This window comes from Coloeus monedula (genome assembly GCF_965178545.1).
Source record: "Coloeus monedula genome assembly, chromosome: 18".
In the NCBI taxonomy this organism is placed as follows: Eukaryota; Metazoa; Chordata; class Aves; order Passeriformes; family Corvidae; genus Coloeus; species Coloeus monedula.
This window is the reverse complement of record NC_138798.1, coordinates 13,583,862-13,595,461: the sequence shown is the minus strand read 5'-3', so window position 1 is coordinate 13,595,461 and position 11,600 is coordinate 13,583,862. Positions and strand designations below refer to the sequence as shown.

General features: G+C 60.4%; 1 protein-coding gene across 1 annotated transcript; it reads left to right on the top strand.

The window, feature by feature from the left end:
• Positions 1-217: 217 nt before the first annotated feature.
• CABP7 (calcium binding protein 7) lies at positions 218-7,189 on the top strand (the record flags this gene model as incomplete). The annotated part of the gene is made up of 5 exons (XM_082293734.1): positions 218-326; positions 4,422-4,565; positions 5,871-5,983; positions 6,776-6,929; positions 7,062-7,189. 5 exons carry the CDS (start codon positions 218-220, stop codon positions 7,187-7,189), a joined length of 648 nt encoding a protein of 215 aa, XP_082149860.1.
• Positions 7,190-11,600: the final 4,411 nt, after the last annotated feature.

Genomic DNA, 11,600 nt, shown 5'->3' with positions numbered 1-11,600 from the left:
CACGGTGAGGGGCTCCGCCGCCAGCCCCGTCCCGCCGCCGGCCCCGGAGGACGGGGAGCGCCCGCCCGCCCCGGCCCCCCCTGGCCGGTGGGTACCGGGCGGGGGGCGGCGGGTACCGGCAACTTGTGTTTAGCGTCCGGCGGCACCGACCGGGGGGAACCCCCCCTCTACCCGACGAGATTTGGGTTTAAACTTTGGGTTTTGGGGAGCCCCGAAGATGCCTTTCCACCCGGTGACGGCGGCGTTGATGTACCGGGGGATCTACACCGTCCCCAACATCCTCGCCGAGCAGCGCCCCGTGGAGATCCCCGAGGATGAGCTGGAGGGTGAGCAGGTTTGGGGGGCTGCCGGGGCTGGGGATCGGGGGGGCTGAGGGGGGCATCCCGTGGGGTTGTGGGGTGAGGAGGTTTGGAGGACTGGGAAGTCCATCCCGTGGGATGCGGCTGTGGCGGAGTCGGGGTGCGCGTTCCCCCGGCGCCGTGGGGAGGCTGAGGGCGAGCGGGATGCGGATGGATGGAGAAGGAGGAGGAGGAGAAGGAGGAGGAGAGGAAGGAAAGCTGAAGGGGGAGGCGTGCGGGGGTCCCGGGTCCCCGGTTGTGGCAATATGACACAGCAGGCACCGGCGGTAGTGGCGGGGGGCCGGTTTCCCCCTCCGCGGCGCGGCGGGGTCACCCCCTCCCCGCTGTCATAATATGACAGTGGCTGGTGGCGCGGGGGACCCGAGGGGTGGCTGTCACCCGTGTCACCCCCCGGGTCACGGCAGCTCCACGCAGTCCCGGTGTCACCGGACTCCGGCCGGGAGGAGCGGCCGGCGGGGCTCTGCCCACCCGTGCGATGAGAGGGGCCGAGCTCAGCTCGCTCGCTGCCACCAGAATGGCTTTTTCCACCCCAAAAGTTTGCCGGGGCGGCGGGACGGGCACTGGCGGTCCCCGGCTTTGGGGTATCCCTGGGGAGCGTGGGGCAGAGGGGTGCAGCACCCCCCGCTCCAGACCCGGCAGCGGGGGGAAAACTGAGCCACGGGGGGGTGACCTCACCCACGTCCCCACTCTGCCTGGGGAGAGCACCCTTGGCCCAGCACCAAACCTGGAGCCCCCGGCATCCCCGTGGGGAAACTGAGGCAGGGAGCGACAGGGCTGGGGGTGAGGGCACCCCCAAAATCCATGCGGGAGCCCCGAGCAGGCGCTCCCACCGGTGTGCAAGGGCTCTGTGTGTGTGTGTGTGTGTGTGTGCAGCTCTGCAGGCTGTGCGTGTGCGCTGACGTGCCTGTTACAGCCTCACTGCAGGGGCTGTGTGTGTGTGCACAGGCGTGTCACACCCCCTGCACCGCGTGCTCCCGCATCTGTGCGCTCACACATCTGTGTGCACACGCACGGCCTCGCTGCAGGGCGGCTCTGTGCGTGTGGCTGTGCCAGTGTCAGTGTGTGCGTGGCCGTGCCAGCCTCTGTGGCTGTGCCAGTGTTTGTGTCACTGCAGCACGTGTGTGTGCCCATGCACCGCCTCGCTGCAGGAGGTGTTTGTGTGCATGTGTGCACACGCTCGGCGTCCCAGCAGGACGGGTTTGTACGCACAGCCCTGCTGCAGAGGGTGTTTGTGTGCCTGTGCACAAGCCCGGCATCGCTGCAACGTGCTGGGGTGTGTGTGTGTGCGAACACAAGCACAGCATCGCTGCAGCGGGGTTGTGTCTGTGCACGCTCAGGTGCAGCTGTGCATGGTGTTTGTGTGTCTGTGTACACCAGCGCAGCATCGCCGTGACGTGGTTGTGCGTGTGCATGCGTGTGTGTGTGTGTGTGTGCACAAGTGCAGCACCGCTGCAAGGGCTGTGGGTGTGCAGGCGCAGGGATGTCACTGCAGGGGGGTTGTGTGTGCGTGCACAAGTGCAGCTGTGCCAGGTGTTGGTGTGTGCACTCACCAGTACAGCAGCACTGCATCGTGGCTGTGCGTGTCCATGTGTGTGCACAAGTACAGTGTGTGTGTGTGTGTGCACAAGTACCTCAGTGCAGCGTGTTTGTGCGTTTGTGCACATGCACAAGTGCAGCTGTGCAAGGTGCCAGTGTGTGCACACACAGGTGCAGCATCACTATGAGGCGTTGGTGTGTGTGCACACACAGGTACAGCATTGCTGTGAGATGTCAGTGTGTGTGCACACACAGGTACAGCATTGCTGTGAGATGTCAGTGTGTGTGCACACAGGTACAGCATCGCTGTGAGGTGTCTGTGTGTGGGTGTGTGCACACACAAGTACAGCATCGCTGCAAGGTGTGGGTGTGTTTGCACACACAGGTACAGCATCGCTGTGAGATGTCAGTGTGTGTGCACACACAGGTACAGCATCGCTGTAGGGTGTGGGTGTGTGTCCATGTGTGTGCACACAGGTACAGCATCGCTGCGAGCTGTTGGTGTGTGTTGCATCCATGCACACACACACCACTGTAAGGGGGTTGTGAGTGCAGGCCCGTGTGTGTGCACGAGCACATCGCTCCAAGGTGTTGGGGGTGTGTTTGCACACTCACAGGCATCACTGAAATGCGTTTGGGTGTGCACACAGGGGTGCAGCGTCACCGTGACGTGGTTCTGGTTGTGTCCCTGTGTGTGCGTGCCCAGCGTCAGTGCAAGGGGTGGTGTGTGTGTGTGTGTGTGTGTGTGTGTTCGCACACACGGGCACATCCGTGCAGGTGTTGGTGTGTGACATCACCACGAGGAGTGTGTGCGTGTCCGTGTGTGCACACACAGGTGGGTGTCACTGCCGGTGTGTCCCGGCCCCGCTGCAGTGGGGTGTGTGTCCCTGTGTGTGTCCCTGTGTGTGTCCCTGTGTGTATCCGTGTGTCTCTGTGTGTTCACACCCCTCTGTGCTGTCCATGTGCCCACTCCCCGTGTCCCTGCACCGGCTGTTGTCCCAGTTCACCGAGTCCCCGGGGTCCCAGTGCGGTGTTCCCACCCCAGCACCCACCTGTGGCCATGGGGATCGATGGCAGCACTGGGTGCCCCAAGGGGACCCCACAAGGTGCCAGCCACCCACCTGCTCCTACCTCCCCCTGCTCCTACCTCCCCCTGTCCCCTCAGTTTGGGGGACACCTGTGACACCCTGGCAAGGCCTCACACTTGGGGCTGAGCAGACAGGGCACAGCTGGGGCAGGGGGTGCTCAGTGGGGAGCTGGGATCCCGCTCTGGCCACTGCCAGGACACGTCCCTGCCTGTCCCCCAACACCCCAAACCATCTGATGAGGAGCCACCTTCGAGTTCTTTGGGATGAGAATCCTTGAAGGGTGAATTTTGGAGCATAATGAGGGCCTCCCAGGAGCACGGGGAGAAGCTGGAGGATCTCCCTGCCCAGGCAGGGACACTGGCCATGGAGATGGTTAGATTGATGGGCCAAAATCCCCCAAAACTCCCCCAAAACACCTTGAAGACATCACTGATGTGACACCATCCAGGCAGGGATGTCCCCCAGCACTGGGGGTCGGTACCATGACCCAATATGGGTTTTTCCCCCCAAACCCAAAGTTCACAGCCCATTTCTCCCACTGGGATCCTCCAGCACAAATCCCTCTGGCAGCCACACAGAGAAGGAAGAGGTACCAACATCCTGGCCTGGCTTCCCACTGTCCCCCAGTCCCAATTCCCTGCTCCTTCTTTTACATCAGCCTGGTTCCAGCTCCACATCAGGTGGCATCAAAAAGCCAGAAACTGCCCCAAAAAGGAGCAGAGCCCTGAGTGCAGCAGGAGGTGGGATGGAGTCAATGGACTCAGGCTGTGCCTCAGTTTCCCTGCAGCCTCTCCCAGCCACTCCACAGGGATCTTCCCCCACATCCCAGGGGTTCATTTTGAGCCAGAAACCCCCAAACCTCCCGCTTCCATCCTCCTCTGCACCGAACAGGGCTGAACACTGCAGCAATTCCGTCAAGATTTGGGATTTTTTGGGGGTGAAGTGTGGCACAGCTCCAGCACCCACCCCTGGACCCCAGGATGGGGGCACAGACCCACCCTAAGACCATGGGATGGGGCACAATCCCACCCCGTGGTCCCGGGATGGGGGTGCAGCCCCGGGACCCTGGGATGGGGACAGTCCCCAGCCCCCCACGGATCCTCAGAGGTGCTCCCGACTGGATGCTGCGGCACCGTGGGGATGCCCCCGACTGCAGTGCCCACCTGGTGGCACCCCAAGCTCAGGCACACCCAAGGAATGTGTTTTTAGGGCAGAATGCCGCGGTTTCGGCTGTGGCGGCAGCAAGGGCAGGGTGGGTGCTGCGAGCGGGTGACTGGAATTGGAGGAAAGATTTGGGGTCTGTTGGGGAGGCCGGACCCTTCTGGGGAGGCTGGGAAGGCGCTCCATGCTGGCAGGAGGGGGAGGTGGGATCCCCACAGGGCTTCTGTGGGTGCTGGAGGGGGAAGCGCAGCCGGACTCATCCCTGCTCCCCCCACAGAGATCCGGGAAGCCTTCAAGGTGTTCGACCGGGATGGCAACGGGTTCATCTCCAAGCAGGAGCTGGGCACGGCCATGCGCTCCCTGGGGTACATGCCCAACGAGGTGGAGCTGGAGGTCATCATCCAGCGCCTCGACATGGACGGTAGGACCCCGGGACTCCGGGATGGGGACAGGCATGGGACCCCCCGTTGAGAGAAAGAGCCGATTCTCCCGTATTTCCACCCCGCATGCTGGACACGACACGGGATGTGGGACGAGCCTGACCCAGGCTCTGCCTCCTGCTGGAGCCTTCTGCTCATCCATCATCATCATCATTGCCACTGCAGCTTTGTTTGGGCAGATTTAAGGATCCTGGATGCTTGTGGGATCGTTAAACCTGCCGGGACCGCGCTGCCGGGGCTGGATCCCGCACCCAGGGGTGGATCCCGCACCCAGGAGTGGATCCCGCACCCTGGGTCGTGTCCTCAGCACCCATCACCCTCCAGCACTCGCTGCCACCCTGACCCTGTCCCCACCTCTCCCGCGCCCATCGGGACCTGAAAGAGCTCCTTAATTTATTGCTTTTCCTTTTTTCCCCCATTTAAAAGCCTTTCCGGCAGCGCTGCCAAGGCGCTGCTCCCCTCATTACTCATCGTTAGTGCTGGCCTGACAGCCCCACGCCAGCGTCCCCCAGTGCCAGGGGACACGGCCAGGACAGCCACCAAGCACCCCCAGGGTCACAGCCACCACCGGGGTCCCGGCTGGAATTGGGGTCCCGGCTGGAACTGGGGGTCCAACTGTTGCTCACAGTCCTGGATGGTGTTGGGCTTCCCCAGCCAGTACTGGTGGCTCCAGGTGACACTGAGTGTCCCCAGGCCACATTGGAAGGGGGCCCAAAAGGCTTTGGGGGTCCCCAGCCAACATGGGGGGTCCCTAGATGGCACTGAGAGCCCCCATCCAGCACTGGGGACCCCAGCCAGTGTTTGGCATCCCAGCTGGTGTTGGGGACCCCACGTTTTGCTGGAGGTCCCCATGCAGTGTTGGTTTTGGGGGTTCTCAGCCAACACTTGTGGTCCCCAACTAGCCCTGGGAGGCCTCCAGATGGCATTGAGGTCCCAGCTGGAATTGGGGGCCCAGCTCATGCTCGGGGTCCTGGGTAGTGTTGGGTTTCCCCAGCTAGCACTGGGGTCCCAGATCCCATTGTGGGGGGATTAGGTGGTGTTAGGGTGTCCCCAGCCCACACTGGGTGTCCCCAGTTGGCGCTGGGGTCCTGGGGATCCCATCCGGTGTCGGGCATCCCGGTCAAAGCTGGAAGTTCCCTGACTTTGCTGAAGGTTCCCAGCTGGTCTTCAGGTCTCCAACTGGTTTTGGGGTTCTGTGACCACCCATGGGGCCTCTTCTGGGAGGGGCAGTGTCCCACGTGCCCTGTGCCCAGGCAGGGGGTGACACCCACCCCTGTGTCCCACAGGTGATGGGCAGGTGGACTTCGAGGAGTTTGTGACATTACTGGGGCCCAAGCTCTCCACCTCGGGCATCCCAGAGAAGTTCCACGGCACCGACTTCGACACCGTCTTCTGGAAGGTAGGGACACCCCCAGCCCCACGGGAACACAGGGACACCCCCAGCCCCCATGGGAGTGTAGGGACACCCCCAGTCCCCTCCCGGGGATGGTGCCCCAAAACCCGCACCAAGAGCAGCGGGGACAGCTCAGGGTTGGGGCCAAGGTTGGGGTTGGGGTCAGGGTTACGATCAGGGTCAAGGCTGCAGTTGGGGTTAGGCTGGGTGAAAGTCAGGCTCTGGGTCAAGGACGAGATTAGGGTTGGTTTAAGAGTCAGGATTAGCATAGTTTAAGATTAGGGTTAAGTTTAGGGACAAGCTCAGGTTCAGGCTGCAGTTTAGGGTTAGTATAAGCCTTACAGTCAGAGTCAGCACTGGTTTAAGGGTCAGGGTTAGGGCTAGGTTTAGGATCAGGGTTAGGGTTGGAGTCAGGGTTAGGATGAGGGTTGGGATCAGGTTTAATGTTGGGGCCAGGGTCAGGATTTTGGTCAGGGTCAGGGCCAGTGTCAGGATGAGGGTCAGGAACAGGTTCACATCAGGATTGGGGTCAAGGTCCAGTCTGGGGTCAGGGTCAGGATCGGGATCAGGGTCAGGGCCGCGGTGCACCCCTCTGAGCTCCTCTGCCCCTGGCACGGACAGGCCACATTTGATGCCAGCCCCCACTGGGTGCCCCTTGCTCTGCTGGGGGTCACCAGGACACCAGGCCTTTCCAGACAACTCTAGGGAGATCCTCCCAAAACTCCCAAGGGTGCTGGGACACCTCAGAGGCCGCTGTGCCCCCAGCCGTGGGGTCACCCCGATGCCCGGTGCCCGCAGTGTGACATGCAGAAGCTGACGGTGGACGAGCTGAAGCGGCTGCTGTACGACACCTTCTGCGAGCACCTGTCCATGAAGGACATCGAGAACATCATCATGACGGAGGAGGAGAGCCACATGGGCACGGCCGAGGAGTGCCCCGTCGACGTGGAGAGTGAGTGCCGGGCACCGGGAATGCCAACCCCCCCGCGGGGATGCCAAACGCCACGGGGATGGCACCAGGTATCCGTGCCACGGGGAGGGTGTATCTGGGACTGGGGTAACGCGGTGTTTGTCCCACCCCCAGCCTGCTCCAGCCAGCAGATCCGCCAGACCTGCGTGCGGAAGAGCCTCATCTGCGCCTTCGCCATCGCCTTCATCATCAGCGTGATGCTCATCGCCGCCAACCAGGTGCTGCGCAGCGGGATGAAGTAACGGGGTTCCCCCGCCGCGGAGACCCCGCAGCGACAGCGAGGAGAAGACACCTATAAATATCTATAAATATCTCGATGTACATCCATCTGTGGCCCAGAGACGTGACCCGCCCCTGGGAGGGCGGCAGCCGAGGGGACGGAGCCGCGCCGGGGCCCTGCCGTGCCGGGCGCTGCCGTCGCTGCTGTGCGCAGAGCGCGGAGACTTCGGTACCGACACCGACACACCGACCCCCCCTCGCCAGCCAAAAACCGCCCCGTGAGTGCATGTGACGTGCATGGAGCCCCGTGAGTCCCTCCCGCGGCGGATCCCGTCGGATTCTCCGATCTAGCGTTAGAGCTCATATTTAGGATAAACCAAATCATCCCCTAAGCAATACACGCGCCTGAGATGGTTCCTAGAGCCGGGAGCGTTTGCATGGACTTGGCTGCCAAGGGCTGGATTCCAACCCCCCACCCGAAGCCCCTCCCCGTCCCCTCGCCCCGGCCCCGTGCCGTGCCTCGGTTTCCCCACCTGCCCGGTGCGGGGACGTTCCTGACCTCCTGCTTGATGCACTTTGAGCCGACCCCCCTTGGGAAGAGCCGGAGCGACCCCGAGGCCAGGGAGCCCCGCACGCCCCGGAACCCCCCAGCCTGTATGTAGCACCCACCTGGGCACGGACTGGTTCGGATTTGGGGCCGTTTCTCATCCTTTGGAGTTTCTTGGGGGTTTTGGGGTGGTGGGGTGGTTTTTTTGTTGTTTTTTGGGTTTGTTTTTTTTTTTTGTTCTTCCTGGTTGGTTGTTTCCGATCTGAAATAAAACTGGGATTTCTGAAGTGTGGGCTCCTGGAGATGCTGGGGTGGAGGGTGATGGGGTAGGGCCCTGGGAGCACCTGTGGCTGCTGCTGAGGCCTCCTGGCATGGCAGGTGGGCACTGGTTTGGGGGGCTGTGATCTCCAGAATCCCGGGGGCTGGAGCATCCCTAAACTTTGGGGCAGTGGGATCTGGCTCCTCCCAGCAACTCCCATGCCCCCACCCCACTCCAGCTGTGAATCCTGCTATAGGTCCTGCCCTATCCCATGGACCCAAGTGGTTTTATCCCCCTCTCCGTGTCTCAGGCCCTGATATTTTATGTTGGGTTTGATGGATGTTTCACGCCCCTTTGCCTCGACAGGGAGGATGCTCAGCCCAACCCCCTTCCCAGAAGTGCTTCCACCTAGATTAACAGTAATTCCAGCAGGATCTGTCAGGGACGCTCAGAGAGGCTCCACGGGGTCACCATTCCTGGGCTGGGCTGGGGATCCTGCCCCAAGGCTGGTGGGGGGGAAGCACCCTGTTACTCCTGATTTACACCACCGCGGCCTGGCCCCAGTGTGACCCCCCATGCTAAAGGGACATCGGGAATCTCACGGCCTCACGTCCGTGTGTGCTGTGGGAGCCCATTCCCACCTAATGGATCGCCCTCCCTGAGCCCCCAGTGATGCATTTTTAATGGCAAAGAGATTAAAGGGATAAATAAAACCAGGGGAAGTGCTTGGGGCTGGCAGAGAATCGGGCAAAGCCGCTGCTGCTCCCCCATTATGGGGCACTTCCCACAGGGAACGGGGCTGGAGGAGCCCATCCCAGGACATCGGGGCTCGGACATCTCCACCTTCACCTCCCCACAGAAACCACTTTTCCTTGCACTGGCATGGGAATCCCCACCCTGCAGCACCACGGGGGGGACACCCCATTTTTGGGATGGCAGGAGGAATTGGCAGCATTTGATTGATTGGGGTCTGGGGGGGGCTTTTTTTTTTTTTTTTTTGATCTTCTCTAATTTATCAAGCAAATTGAAGCGAACGTCCAAATGAGAAATGGAAATGGGAAGTGCTCCACGGCAATGAAATCATTCCGGCTGCCTCGCAAAGTGCGGGAGGCTCCGCATCCGTAATGAAATTTCATCCATCTCCCCGCAGAAAGTTTGGATTTTTTATGGACTGGCATTTCCAAAGGAGCCACGTGGCCTTGGAGACATGTGAATATATATATATATATATATATATTTTTTTTTTTTTAACCAGGTCTATTATAGACACTGTGAATAAACATAAGAGAAGCAAAAAAAAAAAAAAAAAAAAAACCGAGGACAATTTAATTTGCCAGAAAATACAATAACATAGAAGAAAAAAAATAGATAAAAGGAATAATGCCATCCCCCAAGCTCAGCGTTTCAAAGCTGCTCAATTAATTTTAATGGGAATCGAGAGAACGGATTTCTTCGGGCAGGTTTGGAATGGCAGCTCCCGATCCCGGAGCAGGCGGGCAGCAGGAGAGGGGTCCCAGCCGCGTCCCTGCGCTGCCGCAGCGGGGACGGATCGCTGCGGCTGCTGCAACAGCGATGCTCCGGGATAATTCAATTAAGGGATCGCCAGGAAAGGGAAAAACAAAGGGAATGTGCCGGGAGGTGGGGGCTGCCGTGGGCGAGGAGGGGCGGAGAGGGAGCAGGACCCAGCGCGGGGTCTCTGGACACGGGGACAACGGAGCAAAGGTGGCAGCAAACCCAGCGGGGGCTGCAGGGCTGCAATTCCACAGCTCTGGGAAGTGTCTGGGATAGGAAGAAGTTGGTAATGGTTGTTTCTCTCTCTTGTGCCGCAAGAAGTGTGGGATGGGCTCAGCTTCATCCCTGTCTCGGTCCCCTTTCCATCCCTGTCCCTGTCGCAATCTGTCTCCACCCCCAACCCCATCTCCAGTCCCACTCCCATCCTTATTTCCATTCCTCTCTGTCCCTTTCCCCTCTTCTCATCCCCACTGCTGTCCCATCCTCATCTCTGTCCCCATCTCTGTCCCATCCTCATCCCTGACCACTCCCAATCCTTATTCCCATTTTATTTCCATCCTTGCCCCTCTCCCCTCCCCAATCCCCATCCTTGACCCTATCTCTACCCCTATTCCAATCCTTTTTTCCTTCCCTCTCTGTCCCGTCCTCACCCCAGTCCACATCCTGTCCCCATTCCCACTCCTATTCCCGTCCCCCCTCTCCCAGCAAGAGCTGCCAGAGGACACGGGCAGAGCCCAGCAGGGCTGCGCTTGGCAGGGGCCCAGCAGCCGCTCATTTCCCTAAAAGCTTCCCGATAAATTACTCCTGCTCTTGCTCCAGCAAAGGCACTTTGGCTCGTGCTTCACTATTGGGCAGCAGCTCCTCACCCCCACCCTGGGGACAGTGAGTCCATGCCTTGGGATCCAGGTACCAGCCATCCCTGTGGGAAGGAGCCTGAGCCCCATCCTGCTCTGGTGTCCTCCTCCCGCAGCCTTTTTCCACGGATGAGCCCACACTGGCTGTGTCCCACCCCGGTGATCCATGGCATTGTCACACCTCCTGTCACACCACACACATGGCTGTAACACACCCCCCACAAACCCTGCAATTCCCAGCCTCCTCCATCCCCCGGGAGTTACACAGCTCCATGAATCCACGACAACCTGCGGGCAATGCTCGGCTCAGCCCGTCGGCCACACATCCCACAGGTTTTGTGGGAAAACCCTGATTTTAATGAATCCCCCTTGCCAGCCTCTCACCTCCTCCTGGACAGGGCTGGAGCTCAGCAGGGAATGATCCCGCTCTTTCCTTTCAGGCTGTATCGAGAATTTCTGCTTCCAGAGCAGCTCAACTCCTTGGGAGCAAGGAAGGGCTTGGAAAGGCTGCAGCTGTCGTGTTTTACACTGGAATTTTCATTTACAGTCGGGTTCCAGAGCTTGCCCAGAGAACTCTACCTAATTTAAGCTAGATCTGGGGAGCCCTGAAGTTTGGGAGTGTTGGGTAAAACAATTCCTCCTGGATCAGCTGGAAAACCCACCAGGACTGGAGCACACAGAGCAGGGACAGGCCTGGGGGCTGATGAAAGCACAGCTCCAATCAACACGAAGATTTTGATGTTGATTGGGAAAAATATCCATGGAAGAGATGGGAGTGGGAATTCCTCGATCTGTCAGCGCCAGTGGCCTCAGAAGGTGTCTGGGAGTGGGTCCTGGCTGCCATCAGCAGAGCAACCATTGTCCCTCCCCGGTCAGTGGAGCCCCTCAGCATTCCCCAGGGCTCTTCCCCTGTGCCAGGCTGGGGCACAGGGATGCACATCCAAGCCTGGAGAGAGCAGGCACAGCTCCCACTCCAGAGCATCCCACAGCCCCTGGGGGTTCCCCACTTCCCACCTTCTTGGGGGCAGGGTTTCCCTTGCTCCAGGGACTCCCAGCCATTCCCAAAGAGGAGCCACCTGTCCTCCATGTGGAAGTGAGGATGGGACCCGGGCTGATCCTACATCCTCTCAGCCCAAGCCCTGTGCTCCTGCTCTCCAGCAAGCCCAGGGCTCTCACCTGGAAGGATAAAACAATTCTTCAGTTGGACCTCGAGCTCCTCCAGGCTCCAGCCAAGACTGTTTCCAGGCTGCTGTCCCATCCAG